This window comes from Carettochelys insculpta, chromosome 22 (assembly GCF_033958435.1).
Source record: "Carettochelys insculpta isolate YL-2023 chromosome 22, ASM3395843v1, whole genome shotgun sequence".
Lineage (NCBI taxonomy): Eukaryota > Metazoa > Chordata > Testudines > Carettochelyidae > Carettochelys > Carettochelys insculpta.
Window position 1 is genome coordinate 11,714,516 of NC_134158.1, and position 15,496 is coordinate 11,730,011.

Consider the following 15,496-nt stretch of genomic DNA (forward strand, 5'->3'; position numbering starts at 1 on the left):
TGCTTTGTAAATAACCCTTTAGATGTTTAGATCTGAACGATTTGGGCATCTGTGTGTTGTTTTGGGTAAGCTCCAAGTGTATATTGACCAGGGACTCTGGCTAGACCCTTTGGGTCCCAGAAGAACGTGTGCTGTTGGTGAAATAGGTTTTAAAAACCACCTTAGTTGGGGATGGTCGGTCTGGGCTGGTATAGCAGCTGGGAAGTCTGTGGGTTTGCTTGTGTGGTTTGTGGTTGGTCAGTGGGGCTGGCAGAGGGCTGTTGTGGCTGATTGGCCCTGCCTTACTGAGAAGGAACTCCCAGCCTCGGATATACGCGGCCTGGATTTAAGCGAAGCTACCCTGGATTGATTTCCTTAGCTGTGCCCAGAAGCCCCGTCCTATTACACAGGCGATGGTGGATTGCTTGAAAAGGACTTGGACAGGTGACAGGCTCCATCTTGGCCATGCTTCCACAGAGGGCAAAACAATGGAATTCACCCCCAAATGGGCAAGGGTATAAAAGGGGCCGGGGGGGGGGGTGGTCCTCCATCTTCTACTACACTCCAGCTCATCACGGCAGGAGCCACTTTCCTAAGAACTCAGGCCTAGCAAGACCCATCCTACCCAAGGGTGAATTCCAGAAACTTTTACACTAGCACCAATTCCACCGCCATTGCAAGCCTGCATCAAGAGTTTTGTGATTGAGGGATGTAAGGCGATTGCATTAATGATTTTACTCTCACCCTATTTTTTTCACAAACCTTTAGATGTTAAGTTTGAAAGAGATGGCACAGCATGTGCTTTGGGAAAGCTCTGCAATATACATTTATCTGAGGATGTGGCTGGTCCTTTGGGACTGAAGGACCCTGTGTGCAGTTGATGAGAGTGGCTTTCATAACTTCTCCTCTGTGTAAGGCCTGGTTGTGGCACAAGGGAAGCTGGAGTGTCTGAGGAAATAGCTTGTGTGACTTCTTGCTGGCCAGTGTGGTGACAGAAGTGCTGTGTGTGTCTGGTTTGGTACCTTATAGTGGAGGGCCCCAAGTCTTGGCTGTAAGTAGCCCTGTCTTGCACTCCCCCCCCGATTTAACTATCTCAACAGTGGCCTAGAAAACCTCCAATATTACAGTGACAGCCTGAGCTCTGTTGGGGCAGTGTGTGTTTGGGGGGGGGGGTGGATTTCTCTCCCCCATAAGTGTGCCCCTCTGCAACACATTGGCTCAGTCAACAGGAACGTGTTTTTTTTCCAGCACTTTAATTAGCAAAAGAAAAGTTAATTATAAAAGAACAGAGAAATGGCTGTGCGTGTGTGTGTGTGTGGGGTCTGTCAAGCAACACCCCCCCCAGTCCACATGCAGCATGACTATTTACATAGCTATCGGGGGGGGGGGGGGGTCACACTGAAATTTCTTACACCCAGGACTAAATGTACATCAAATCCCACTGAGACACAATAAATTATTCAGTAATTAAGGCACGGCACCTCTGGGAACAGGGGCGCTGGGGGCAGAGACTGGGATTCTGGGACCATGGGGACTGGCAGGATGAAGGGATGGGGGTGGTTCCAGGGACCTGTGACTACTGGGGGGAAGGGGACACACTACAGCAGCCTGGCTGGGCAGTGGGGTCTGTGGGTCCAGAGGGAACTTGGGGCCAACATACTGTATCAGGAGTGTGAGTGGGGATGTATGGGGATGACGAGGGTGATGGGCCATACAGGATTGGACAGAGGAGGGAATGTACTGAGGTGACAAGGGCTGGGCTGGGGTGGGGGGGACCATACAGTACTGGGGTGGAGGAGGTGGTATATCGTGTGACTGGGCTGCGGGGGTACAGTGTCAGGCAGGGAGGGGGTGTACTGAAGTGACGGGGTGGGGGCCCATACAGTACCAGGACAGGGGATGGGGGAGCTTGCTGTATTGGGGTGTGTGGTAATACAGTATGTGGGGAGCCTGGTAGGGGAGGAAATCATGGCTCCTTAGGCAGATCTGGCCACGCCCCCCACTCCCCGGATTATTGCTATGAGGCCCAATCTGGGTGGCACCGGGGGAGAGCTGCCCAATGTCCCCCCCCAAGAGCTGTTGCCCCCCCCAAAAATCCACCTGCCCCGAGCTGGGGTGAAAGGTTGCATCTGCCCCGGGGAGGTCAGTGGTCGCTCCTCAGCTGGTGGTGGAGACCAGTGCAATGACCTGTTCCAGGCGCTGGGCCAGCCGCTGCCTCCGGCAGCTCCCATCCCGCTCCAGCGCTGCCAGCACCTGGGAAGAGGGACTAGTCAGGGCCGGGCAGGGGCCATGGGGGTCACCTCTTCACTGTAGCATCCACCTACTGGTACCAAGCAGGGTTGGGGGGGGCCAGCAGGGGACTGGGAGGGAGCAGCGGGGGGGTTGGGGGGAGCGTGCAGTGGGGGAGCTCACCTCCTCGTGATAGCACCTCCATATACTGGTACAGCTCCCTACTACATGGTAGGGCTGGGAGCTGGCGGAGGGTAGCGGGGGTGCAAGGGGACAGTGGATTGGGGGGAGAAGGGATAGCGGGGGCCCAGAGAGCTAGGAGGAGGTGAGGGAGCAGCAGGGGGTTCACCTCTTCATGGTAGCACCCCCCAAGTACTGGTATAGCTCCCTAGGACCTGGTAGGACAGGGGGTCTGCCAGGGAAATGAGGGGATAGCAGGGGACTCACCTCCTCGCGGTAACACCCCATGTACTGGTACAGCTCCCTAGAACCTGGTAGGGCTGGGGGTCTGGCAGAGTGTAGCAGGGGGCAAGGGACAGCGGGGGGCTCACCTCCTCATGGTAGTGCCCCATGTACTAATACAGCTCCCTAGCACCTGGTAGGGCTGGGGGTCTGGCGCGGTGTAGCAGGGGACAAGGGACAGCGGGGGCTCACCTCCTCATGGTAGCGCCCCACGTATTGATACAGCTCCCCTAGCGCCCCCAGTGTGTTGAACTCGCCAGCATGCAGCCGTGACTGCTCGCCCAGGTAGGCATCCATATCCTGGTCGCTGACAGGGGCCATCTTGGCGATGTCTCGGTAGTACCTGGGGGCACGTAGGGCTGCCACTTCCGCTGACACCACCCCATGGCCCTGCCCCATGGCCCACAGCCCTGCTCTGCAGCCCTGCCCCGTTAATGGGCCCATCCCATGGCCCCAGCCGTGCCCCACTGCCCCGGCCTCCTTCATCTGCTCTCCCCACCTTCCCCCACTGTTGCTGGGCTGATTCTCTGGGTTGCAGGCTCAGGCCTGCATGGTGACCTTGATGTGGGCAGCTGGGGGTGCTCCCTGTGTACTCAGAGAGAGGCAGGACTGTGCACAGCCCAGCCCCCCAGGACAGCCCCACACACCCCACTCACCGCTCCACCCAGCCACGGTAGCAGGGCAGGTCCTTTGCATAGAGCAGCTTGGTAGAGGGCGAGTCCTTGCCCAGACGCTGGGGTGATGTGGAGCATGAGTCCATGAAGGTCTGGGCCACAACTGAGAGACATGCGTCCATGGTGCTGCTTTTGTGCACGTCAAACACGAACTGTGGGTTCTTGATCACATTCACCCAGAATCGCAGGGGCAGGCTGGAGGGGTGGGGGGGTGTCAGACAGCACCCAGGACCTCCTGGGTCCCCCAACACTCCCCAAGGACCCCTGCAGCCCCACAGCTCACGAGGCACCACCAACACCCCACAGCCCCCCAAGGATCCCTCTGAGCCCCCAACACCCTGAGAGACCCTTCTGCAGCTCACAACACTCCATAGCTCCCCATGGCCTCAGCACCCCCACGCCCAGGTCACTTCCCTCCAGAAGCACAGGGGCAGGTGTGGGGGCCTCTCACCAGTTGCTCTTCCAGGTGTGCCGCACATCGGGGTCACTTATCTGCCGCCGATCGGCCTGCTCATCCAGGAAGTCGAACATGTACTTGATGGGCAGGGGCAAGGCGCTGGCCCGGTGCGCTGTGCTGAACAGTGTCTCGAAGAGGTCATCCACGAACTTCTGCAGCGTGCCCTGCAGGGCTGGGCGTCAGCTGGGCTGGGCCCTCCACACCCTGGCCCCAGCTTGGACATCTCCCCAGCCCACCCCCCCCACCCATAGCCGTCTCCCACACAGCATGCTGGCTGGGCCCCTGAGCTCCCCCCCCGCCATAGTCATTCAATGACAGCCTCCCCCCACCCCCCGTACTTTGGTGGCGAGGAGGCGGGTGAGGTAGATTTCTGACACCATCTTGCTTCCACCCTCCTTGGGGTCGGCCAGCGGGTCATGGCTGCGGACCAAGTGCCAGAGCCGGGGCCGCCCCTCACGCTCGGGGCTCAGTGCAGGGACGCGGGAGTGGAGGCTGTCTGGGCTGCTCGACGTCCGCAGGAGGCTTTCTGGGGTGGGGGATAGACAGAGGGCTCAAGGACAGCATCATGCCTAGAGCCCAGCCCAGCCCCCCCCAGCCACGCACCAGTCCAGTAGCACCTGGGGGGCCCATTGGCCTCCCCCAGCCCCTGTCTGGGAGAATCAGGGCACGTGGCACCAGGGGGTGGGGGGGGTGGAAGGGCTTTGGGATGTTGTAGCACCTGCCCACGGGGTGTGGTCCCAGGGGGTTCTTACCGTAGTGGCTCAACGTGCGGCTGAAGGTGCAGGAGTTGGGCAGGCTGCACCCTGAAACTTGCTGAGGTGTCAGGGCCACCTTGGAGCCATCAGTCACCTGTGGGGAAGCAGCAGGTTAGGGAGGCAGAGGGAGCAGCCGGGGTGGGGGGGCCACATCCCAGCAGTGCCCAGCTTGCTGAACTGTTGCCATTTCGATGGCGCAGGGGGCAGGGGAGCTGGCACAGAGCAGGTGTGGGAATGCTGCAAAGGGGGAGCTGGGTGAGGGGCACAGCCCAGGCTGTCGGGGTAACTCGGTGAGGGGAGAAGGGCTGTGTGTTGGGGTGCTGGAAAGGGGGAACCAGGAGAAGAGAGTGGGGGAGGGTGTGATTGTGCTGGGAGGGGGAAGCAGGGTGTGGGAGGCTAGGGCAGGATGTGGGGGCACTTGGTAAGGGGAGCAGGACAGGGTGTGTGGGTGCTGAGCAGGGTGTGGGAGGCTGGGGCAGGGTGTCAGAATGCTGAGAAGTGGGAGCTGGGTGAGAAGAGCAGGGCAGGGTGTGGGGGGGTGCTGGGGGGAGAAGGTTGTGGGAGGCTAGGGCAGGGCTTTCTCTGGGGGTCCCCACCCCACCTGGTAGTGCGCCAAAGTGTTGAGCTGTTGCCAGTCCCCCTCAATACGGCTGGTCGCATCCCCATCCCGCAGGAGGGTTGGGCCCGACTGACCCTGGTGCCACTCTGGGAATGGAAGGCGGGTGTCTCAGATCTTGCACAAAACCCCACCACCAAGTCAGCCCCCAACAACCCCTGGGCTATGCAGGCATCACAAGCCCTATTGTCCCTTCCACAGCTCTGGGGAGGGGGGGGCACATAATAGGGGACTCCCCTGTACCCAGCTGTGCTGGGAACAGGGGGCTGCCCCATCAAGGGGTGCTGTTTGCCTTCTTATGGTGCATGTGACATCAACTGTCCTATGGTAACCCTGTGTGTGCCTCAGTTTTCCTGGGCATTAAACCAATACCCAGATGGTGATGAGCATGTGGGGTGTGAGAACAGCCGATGCCCTTCATGCCCTGAGCCCAGGAGGGTGAGACCAGGTGACCTTTTGCCTAGGATGAACAAAGTCTAGAGCGGGGGGGGGGGGCGGGGTCTGGTGGTTTGCACTTGAACTGGGCATCTGGGAGTGGGGCAGCTCACTGTTGGGGGTGGGGGGGCAGGGCCCTGGAGCTGACCCCTCTGGCTTGCACTATCTGTTCCACGCTGTGTCCCTGACCACAAATAACCCTCCTGCTGACTGAGTCCCAGCTGCCTGCGAATGGGTCTGCTGCCCCCCACCCGCAGCACCCTGACATCTGGTGATAGAGAAGAGATGTGCTGTACCCTGTGGCCAGAGTACGGGGCAGCAAGCCACTGGGACACAGGCAGAAGTGGCAGGGGCAGCGAGAACCAAGTAGGCTGAAAGCCCAGTGGACAGCCTGGTCTCTAGAAGAAGGGCCCATCCAAGCAGGCGTTCCTCCTGGGGCCCAAGGGGAGCGGTAACAGAAGGCAGAGGGCCCTGTGGCTTAACCCCCTGTAGGGGCGGAGTCGGGGGGGGGCCCACAAGGAGTCAGGGAGACTGAAGGACTTTTCCAGGAAGAGTGGGGGGCTGTCAGCCCAGACCTGTAAGTCCAACACCCTGGGAAAGGCGAGGAGATGTCCTAGAATTGTCTCCTTAATATTGTTGAGCTGTGCAAAGCCAGAGGGCTGCCCAGTGGCAGATCCACCAAAGCCCAGCTCATTGCCCAGCTGGAAGAGAACGATCATGCCATGGACATGGGGTGAGTCCCAGCTGGGAGCAGCCAGGTGAGGTCAGAACCTGGACCAGTTCCCACCCCAGCTGGTGGGGGGGGAGGGGAGACGGGGCTCCCATCTGAGTGTGGTCAGGGCAGGGAGGAGGGGGCTGAAGGCAGCCGGGCGATCCCAGGAGCCACTAGGACCTACATGGCCAGCAGAGGTTTATCATTTGGGTTGTCCCTCGGGGAGGTGAAGCTAAGGGGGTCTGCAGGGCCATGTGAAGCACCAGTCAGGCCAGCAGCAGCATGACCTGGCCCTGGCAGCGACGCCAGATGCGGTGAGAGTGGAAGTGCCCAGGCCTGCACAGGGCTTTGCTATGAATGGCCTATCCCAGTTTGGGCTGCAGGGGACCGAGTTTCCTTAACACCATTAAGAAAGCCTGCACTCTGCACAAGTCCCCCTGGCAGACAGGGTCCAGCATCCCCCCGGCAGACAGGGTCCAGCATCCCCCCAAACCTTGCTGCAACCCAAGGCCCGAGGGATGCTCAGCCAGACTGAGGGGCACAAGCAGGGGACTAGGGACTGGTCAAAGCACCCCCAATGCACAAGCTCAGGCTGACCTCGAGGTGTACTGGAAGCTGTGACAGAGTTTGCAGATGGCCCCCCACCTGGAACTGGCCCTCTGATGGGGCCATAGGCCTGCAAATGAACAGTGAAGGCTGGGCCCAGACTACGCATCCGTGGGACCTGATGGGGCTGAAGCAGGTGGATGAACACAGCCCATGACCTGAATGTGGATGGTGGACAAGAGGCCAAGGACCCATCTAATGCAGGGCAGCTGGCTCATGCGTTTAGACACCTGGTCCAGGTGTGGAGGGGAATCCCCAAGGCACAAGCCCATGACAGTGCAGAAGCATCCATCACAACCCCCACAAGTGGGCCATGGGTCAACTCCCCACCCCTGGAGGTAGCCACAGCCAGTACCAGGATGGACCAGCTGGCTTAAGGGAACCGATGGGACCTGACCTGTGGGAGAGGGTCCACATGTGGATCCAATGCCCCAAGAGCCGAGTGGCTGGGCAAACCAAGAGTTCATGGGGTAACTGAGTGGAGGGGCCCAGCTGGGGAAGGGGCAGCAGCCCAGGGAGGAGGGGTTGGCAGTGCACCCTTAGCTCCGGGGGCGGCGGGGGGGTCCCTCCGGCCAGCCCCTCTGGGGCCCAGATGCTGCAGATGCAGTTTTCTATTTATGGGGATGCTGACTGGGGCTGACCTTGTGGGGGGGGGGCGGGACTGGCTGGCTGGGCTCTACGGTACCCTGATTATTACTGTGAGCCAGAGTAAGCGAGGGCACACGGTCAGGGCACAGGACCTTCACCCAGCAGCCAGGAAGCCCCCAAGAGCAGGCTTGCCAGGCCTAGGGCCCTGGACACAGGCCGGGGGTGGGGGGGAGGGGAACCCCTTCCCAGCCCTTCCCCAGCTGTGGAGCTCCAGACCGAGTTGCAAAGAGAGCCCACCTTGCAGAAGCTGAGGGAACTGACCTGTCCCAGTGAGGCCAATCCCTGCAGGAGGGCTGCAGGGAAAAACTCCTGTGGGAGAAGGGATTCCTATACCAGGAATGGATTCCCACAGAGAAAGTGGCGCTTTAGGGGATCTGGAGGCATCTAGGGGTTCCTCGAAAGTACCACTGCAGGCTGCTGCTGTATCTTGCCCACCATGTCCCCCTCGCAGGACACCTGGGGCTCCAATGCACCAGAAAGAGGCTGTTACAGAATTTTTTTCTGGGCAGGAGTCTTTGCTGCTGTCCATCAGTATTGCCAGGCCTGTGATCCCTGCCAGAGGGTGGGGAAGGCCCAGCACAAGGGGAAAGCTGCCCTGAGGCCACTGCACATCATAGAGCACTTTCCAGAAAGTGACCATGGGCATAGTGGAGCCTTTCAGTAAGGTGACCCATTCTGGGAAGAAATACATCCTGGTGATAGTAGATTTTGACAGGCACTACCCAGAAGCAGTGGCCTTGGCCTCTAGTGAGGATGACACCGTGGCAGATGCCCTGCTGCCCATCTTCAGCAGGGTGGGGTTCCCCAAGGAGGTCCTTAATGATCAGCGGTCCAACTTCATATCAGCTCTGCGGCAAAGCTCATGGGGGAAGTGTGGGGTCTGGCTCACCTGGGCCACAGCCTACCACCCTCACACCAATTGGCTGGTAGAAAGGTTCAATGGGACCCTGAAGCAGATTCCGAGAACTTTCACAAACCAGCAACCACAAGACTGGGACACATACTTACCCCACCGGCAGTTTGGATACAAGGCAGTTCCCCAGGAATCCACAAGGCATCCCTGTCTCAACTGCTGTACGGAAGGCGGGAGCGGGGACCCCTGGATTTGCTAAGAGATGAGTGGGAGGGGATGGGCTCTCCCGAAGCAGAATCAGTGGTGGAGTAGATATTGACCTTCTGGGTTAAGCTTGCTGAGGTCATGGACATCTGGAATATTGTGTCACATCTGGAATATTGTGTCCAGTTTTGGGCCCCCCCCCCCCCCGTATAAAAAGGATGTGGATTTGCTGGCGCAGGTTCAGTGAAGGGCAACAAAAATGATTAAGGGGCTGGAGCACAAGACTCCTGAGGATAGACTGAGGGATTTGGGCTTGTTTATTTTACAGAAGACTTAGAGGTGATTTAATAGCAGCCTTCAACTTCCTGAAGCGGAGCTCTAAAAAGGAGGGTGAGGAACTGTTTTCAGTGGTGTCAGATGGCAGAACAAGGAGTTGAAGTTGAAGTTGAAGAGGAAGAGGTGTAGGTTAGATAGTAGGAAAAACTACTTCACCAGGTGGGTGGTGAAGCACTGGAATGTGTTGCCTAGAGAGGTGGTGGATTCTCCATCCCTTAAGGTTTTTAAGTCCCAGCTGGACAAGGTCCTGGCTGGGATGACTTAGTGGGGGCTGATCCTGCTTGAAGCAGGGGCTGGACTAGATGACTGCCTATGGTCCCTTCCAGCCCTGTGCTTCTGTGACCTGGCCAGGGAGAACCTAGCTAAAGCTCAAGAAAAGCAAATGGTCTGGCATGACCGCAACACCAGACCCAGATGTGCGCCACTGGAGAGCAGGTGATCGTTCTCACACCCATGTGGCAGAGGAAGCTGCCTGGGACAGCCCCTTCCAGCTAACTTGGGTGAACAATGTGGTAGAACTCTCAAACCAGGCTCACAGTCACCAGGTGCACTCTGTCAACATGATGAAACCGTGCTGAGACAGGGACACCTTGGTGCTAGTCATATGCAGGCACTGGGAGGGGCAGAGGGATGATGCCTTGGTGGGTCTGCTTGCTGGGCCTGGAGCTGGCTCCCTGCTGGAATCTATTCCCCTCTCTGACCAGCTAACCCCTGCCCAGCAGGCAGAAATCAGGGAGGTGCTGCGTTCACACCAGCAGCTGTTCTCCAGCCAGCCCAGACTCGCTAACTTGGCTGTCCACCGAGAAGAGACAGGCACCCACCTTCCCATAAAGTGTTCTGCATTCACCCCCACGGGGAAAACAGCCCAAGACCTAGAACAGGAGATCCAGGACATGCTGGCACTGGGGGGCGATCCAGCCAGCCTCCAGCCCCAGGCCCCCCTCATGGTGCTAGACCCCCAGGAAAGGATGGGTTGATCCCATTTTGTGTGGACTGTCACAAGCTCAATACCATCCCCTTGTTGGAGGCCTACCCCATGCCTAGGCCTGATGACCTCCTGGACAAGCTTGGGAGAGCCCACTACCTCTCCCACATGGACTCCACCAAGGGGTACTGGCAAGTACCATTGGACCAAGATGCCTGCTTCAAATCGGTTTCATCACCCTGGTAGGGCTCCGAGAGTTCCTGGTCCTGCCCTTCAGTCTCAAGGGGGCACTGCCATCTTCCAGCACCTGATGGACAGTTTTGCCTTGGCTTACATCAATAACATCTGTGTCTACAGCCAAATGTGGGAGGCATATATGTCCCAGGTCAGCCAGGTGCTGGACTGGCTTCAGGGGACTGGACCGACTATCAAAGCTGGGAAGTGCAAGGTGGGGCTGGCTGAGGTGACCTATCTGGGCCACAAGGTGGGCAGCAGCTGCTTAAAGCCAGAGCCAGCTAAAGTGGAGGCCATCAGAGACTGGCCAGTGCCCCCAGACTAAGCAGCAGATCCAGGCCGTCACCGTGATAGAGGGCTACTACCCAGAGGTTTCTGCCCCACTTTAGCTCCATCGCAGCCCCCTCATGGAGCTGTGTGAGAAGGGGAAGACTGACAAGGTGATCAGGCTCGGGCACCGTAGGGGCTCTCTGTGTGCTGAAGGAGGCTCTGGACATGGCCCCACTGCTGGCGAACCCAGACTTTGACAAGCCCTTCATGGTGTCCACCAATACCTCAGACGTGGGGCTGGGCACTGTGCTAATGCAGGTGAGCGACAAGGGGGAGAGACACCTCTTCGTGTATCTGAGCAAGAAGCTGCTGCTGCTGCTGCCCCGGGAGCAGAACTCCACAGCCATAGAGAAGGAATGTCTGGCCATGGGTGGGCTCTGGGGAAGCTGCAGCCGTACCTGTTCGAGCAGCGCGTCCCCAGGTACACCGATCACTCGCCCCTGACCTGGCTGCAGCACATGAAAGGGGCCAACGCCAGCTCCTGGGCTGGAGCCTGCTCCTGCAGGACTACCACATGGAGGCACTGTCAACATTGTAGCTGATGGCCTGTCACACAGGGAGGATCCTGAACTACCCAGGCCCCCACGGAATTGACCCCACTCATTTCGGTCTCCAAGGGGGGTGGAAAATGAGAAGCTCTGTGGCACCTTACACACTAACAGATGTTTTGGAGTATAAGATTTCATGGGCAAAGACCTGCTTTGTCAGATGCCTGTCAGGTGCTGAAGCGGGAGGGTGAGATGTGATGAACTGGGGATTTTATTCACCTTGTTACACTGCACATCTTCTGTCGCCCAAGAGTAACCCCACGTGTGCACCTCAGCCAGCAGGGCCGGGGACAAGATGGTGGGGAGGGGGTCCGGCCCCATGACCCCAGAAGGGGAGGGGCCTCACGCATAGGGGGCAGGACCAAGGACAGTCAGCCTTCAGCGATGCCTGGAGCGAGGCACTGCCCCGCTTCTCCCACCCCAAATCCCCACCAGAGCGTCTCACTGCATGATTTCAGAGGGGCCCAGAGCTCCCAGCCACTGTCACTGCTACAGCGGCAGAGACGGCAGCCCCAAGCTCCCAGCCCTTGTGAAAGGCAGGGCCCAGCTGTCATTGCCGCCTTTGCTCACCCATTGTCAGTGTGCCTGGGCTCAGTGTCTGGCCATGGCCCCAACCTCCAGTGGCTGCTAGGTGTGTGGGGTGTGACAGCCTCTCCCATGCACACAGCAGCCAATCCCCTTCGCACCCACACCCGGGGTGGGGGACCAGGGGACAACCAATGCCCAGGAAGCAGGACAAAAGCCAGAGGAAGAGGCCGGGATCAGGCTGCAAGGAGTGGGACAGTCTGTGCTGTCTGGGGAGGCAGGTGGAGGGCCGAGGGTGTGGCTTGGGACCCACCTCTCCCAGGGATGGAAGCTCCTGTGCTTCTGGATCCTGTTCTACACAGGTGCCTAACAGCCCTTCTGCTCTCCTGCTAGCTGAAAGCCCAGCTGCCCGCGGAAGGGGGTGCAGGGCCCAGCGACTTCCTTACACATTGGTCACCTCTCACCCCTGTGCCATGGCGCCGGCCCAGGGGCGCTGGGAATAGGGGACCCCCCCATCCCTCATACCCAGCCCCATGTCACCGGCCCAGGGACGCTGGGCATAGGGGACCCCCGCATCCCTCATACCCAGCCCCATGTCACCGGCCCAGGGACGCTGGGCATAGGGGACCCCCAATCCCTCCTACCCAGCTCCATGTCGCTGGCCCAGGGACACTGGGCATAGGGGACCCCCCATCCCTCATACCCAGCCCCATGTCACTGGCCCAGGGGTGCTGGGAATGGGGGACCCGCCGCATCCCTCCTACCCAGCTCCATGTCGCCAGCCCGGGGGCGCTGGGAATAGGGGACCCCTCTGTACACTGCATCCAGCAGCTTCTCCTTCGCCTGGGTGATGGTGTCACAGTTCAGCACCTTCACAGGCACCTCAGCTCCACCTGGGGGGTCAGGGCTGGCACAGTGCAGCGTCTGGGGAGGGGCAGCAAGTCAGGGGTGGTCGCCTCTTTGAACCCCACCCCCACGTGCCCCCTTCCCTCACCTCTCGTTTCTAGCCAAGGCACGACTTGGTGTCCACTCCCCGAGGTCCCTGGGTAACAGCTGGGGTGTGGTCCAGCCCTGGCCAATGGGCCTCCAGGCGCACACCCCACAGCCCCTCCTGGTCCCTGCCTCCCTGTCCCCCATGCCCTATAGCCTTCCCATCCTCATGCCCCCTTCCAACCTCCTGCCCTCTCCCTCACACCCCACAGCCCTCCTGACCGCCCCCGGCTGACCAGGGTCATGTAGTCGATCTGCTGCCGGAGCAGCTTGTCCTCGCTCAGTGAGTAGCGCGCCTCACCGCTCACCGCATCCACTGGCCCCTTCTCCATCTGCTGCTTCATGGCACAGAAGAGGAGGAAGAGGGGCTCCCCGGCACACTCCTGGTGGGGAGGGAGAACCACTGAGACCCAGGCACCCGGGCTCCCAACTCCCCACCCCTTTCCAGGGCCGGCATGGAACCCAGGCGTCTGGGCTCCCAGCTCCCCACCCCTTTGCAGAGCCGGCATAGAACCCAGGCATCCGGGCTCCCAGCTCCTCACCCCCACACGCCGGGGGGGCGGGAAGGCAGACATCAGAGGTCCCCGCCCGGCTCACCTTGAGGAATCGATGCAGCAGGAAGGTGAACCAGTTTGTCAGCATCTTCTCGGCCACTGACTCTGTCCTGGGGGGAGGGGGAAGCGGGAACCCAGGTGTCTGGGTTACTGAGGACCTGGGGGTTTCACTGTGGGAGAATGCAGCTCAGCAGGGCCCCAGGGCAATGGGCAGGAGGTTGTGGGGGCTCCAGGGCAACATGGGAGGTCCTAGGCAGCATTCCCCAGAAGCGGCTGCCCAGGTGCCCAGCAAAGCGCCCTGGCCAGCAGCATGTGCGTCTCCTGGTAGTGCACATTTGCACACACCCCAGTGCACAGAACAGAACTTATCTTGCATGCCACTAGGATCATTAGAGGGAACACTGGTCCCAGGGGTCCCAGGGTCTCTGGGATGGTTCCTGCGAGGGCTGGGGGACTCCTGGGGGTTCCAGTGAGGGTTAGGAGGCTCCGGCGAGGGTTGGGGGGCTCCCAGGGGTTCCGGTGAGGGTCCTTGGGCCCCACCTGCGCAGCAGCAGCTTGGGGTGCGCCCGGTTCTGCAGGTTCTTCTCAATGAGGTCTGCGAGCAGCTGCCGAAGGACGCGGGTGGCATAGTCCAGCCGGCCCTGCAGCGCCACCAGGGTGAGGGAGGCCACAGCGCCGCGGTCCCGCATGGAGAAGCCCCGCTGCCCCTCCAGTGTGTGGATGAAGGTGAGCAGGAAGGGCTGGCAGTGCAGAAGCTGCCCGAAGAGCCGCAGACCCCGCTCTGTCCCGGGGGGCACCTGGGGGGGCAGGGGTGAGAAGGAGACCCCGTGCCCCTGCCCCTGCCCCTGCCCAGCCCCATCTTCTCCTTCCCTCAGCCCCACAGCCCTGCTCTGCCCTGGGGGACACCTGGGGGGGGGGGCAGGGGTGAGAGACCCCATGGGCCCATCCTGACCCCAGCCCTTCACCCCAGCGGGGCCTGGGAAGATGAGACCGGACCCCGCAGCCACTCTCTACCCTGACCATGCACCCTGCCCCACTCACATGGGCCTGGCGCAGCAGCGGAGGCTGCTGGCTGGGGAAGAGCACACGCAGGGCATAGGTCCGGTACTCCAGGAATGGGATCTTCACCCCAGCCAGGGTGTTTGTCAGCTCGTTGATGTCCGTCTGCAGCTCTGCAAAGGCTGCAGGGAGCCATGGGGAGGAGGAGGAGGAGATTTGCCTCGGCTTCTCCTGCCCCTCACCCTTCCCCCAGCCTCTCCTGCCCCATCCCTCCCACCTCCTACTCCGCACTCAGGGCACCCACTGGCTGCCAGCCCCCAGCTCAACCTTGGCCTCTAGCTCCGTCCTACTCTGCAGTCCCCCTGTCCCCTTCCTAGCCCACAGACCCCCACCCTGTCCCTCTCTGCCCCTCACCCTCCTTGCACTCCAGCGCCACACGTGACTCCAGGTTGTCCATCTGCAGCTGCAGGCGCTTGAGGGTCCGGTCAGCATCACGGGTCTTGCGCTTGTAGGCAACCAACACCCCGATGATAGCCAACAGCAGCAGGGAGCCCCCTGCGCCCAGCCCCGCCAGTGCCCCAAGGGGCAGGGCTGCTTCAGGGTAGATGTGGAGGGTGCCAGGTGAGAAGGACAGGCCCCCCACCAGGATCTGCAATGGCGGAAGTAGTTACACACAGGCAGTCCCCCACTACGTGCAAGGTGGAGGCAGGGGCACTGCCCCAGATCCCCCATGGACCCAAGGACACAACCCTCCCAGCTCCCCACTGGCCCTGTCCTCTGTGCTGACCCCCTACCTCCCTCCCATGCCACCGAGCAAGGGGCTGCCCTCATCACATACCGTAATGGGCTGCTCCCCCGTCTGGCTGGGTGAGTCACACAGCAGTTGTGTCTCTGACACGGTCAGTGCACAGGGCTCCCCCCCAATCAGCACGGTGTAGTTCAGACGGGCACCCCCTGCAGCTGCTGGGATCAGGTTCCGGCCCTGGGGGGTTGCGGGGAGATAGGACCCAGGCATTCAGATGTGCAAAACTGCAGGGTTGGTCCCCTAGGTATGCTGCACATGAGTTCTGCCATCCTAGAGTAACCCTAAGGCGTGCCTCAATTTCCCTACATAAATGCCTATCTGGCTATGGGTGTTTGGGGCATAACAGCTTCCCACATGCACACAGTGGCTGACATCCTTCGTAGGGGGAGAGCAGGTGATGCCTTTTGCCAAAGGGAGGGGTGGGCAGGCAGGTGCCTGGCTCATGTCTCCCTACAGGGACAGATGGAACTGACTGGTTCTGCCTTGGTTGACAAGTCTGTTCTGCGCCAGATCCCTGTCACCCAATAACCCTCTTGTTCTCCTGCTGGCCGCATCCCAGGTGCCTGTGGGTGGGGGCAGGGCTGGGGGCTGCAGGGCCCAGTGACTCCTGCCTTTTGGCG

The 15,496-nt window shown here is 60.4% G+C and overlaps 1 protein-coding gene across 1 annotated transcript in view; it reads right to left on the minus strand.

Moving 5' to 3' along the window:
- Positions 1–1,235: 1,235 nt before the first annotated feature.
- PLXNA3 (plexin A3) overlaps positions 1,236–15,496 on the minus strand; it is a 32,188-nt gene continuing 17,927 nt past the window's right edge. Inside the window, exons 18-31 of the mRNA XM_075016678.1 lie at positions 14,910–15,053; positions 14,486–14,720; positions 14,114–14,253; positions 13,613–13,869; positions 13,116–13,182; positions 12,755–12,901; positions 12,293–12,452; positions 5,158–5,261; positions 4,554–4,650; positions 4,140–4,327; positions 3,796–3,965; positions 3,327–3,539; positions 2,863–3,013; positions 1,236–2,232 (exon numbers count right to left, since the gene is read on the minus strand). Of these exons, the coding sequence (XP_074872779.1) occupies positions 2,137–2,232; positions 2,863–3,013; positions 3,327–3,539; positions 3,796–3,965; positions 4,140–4,327; positions 4,554–4,650; positions 5,158–5,261; positions 12,293–12,452; positions 12,755–12,901; positions 13,116–13,182; positions 13,613–13,869; positions 14,114–14,253; positions 14,486–14,720; positions 14,910–15,053 (2,169 nt within the window). The 3' untranslated portion in view covers positions 1,236–2,136. The remainder of the gene's footprint in view (positions 2,233–2,862; positions 3,014–3,326; positions 3,540–3,795; positions 3,966–4,139; positions 4,328–4,553; positions 4,651–5,157; positions 5,262–12,292; positions 12,453–12,754; positions 12,902–13,115; positions 13,183–13,612; positions 13,870–14,113; positions 14,254–14,485; positions 14,721–14,909; positions 15,054–15,496) is intronic.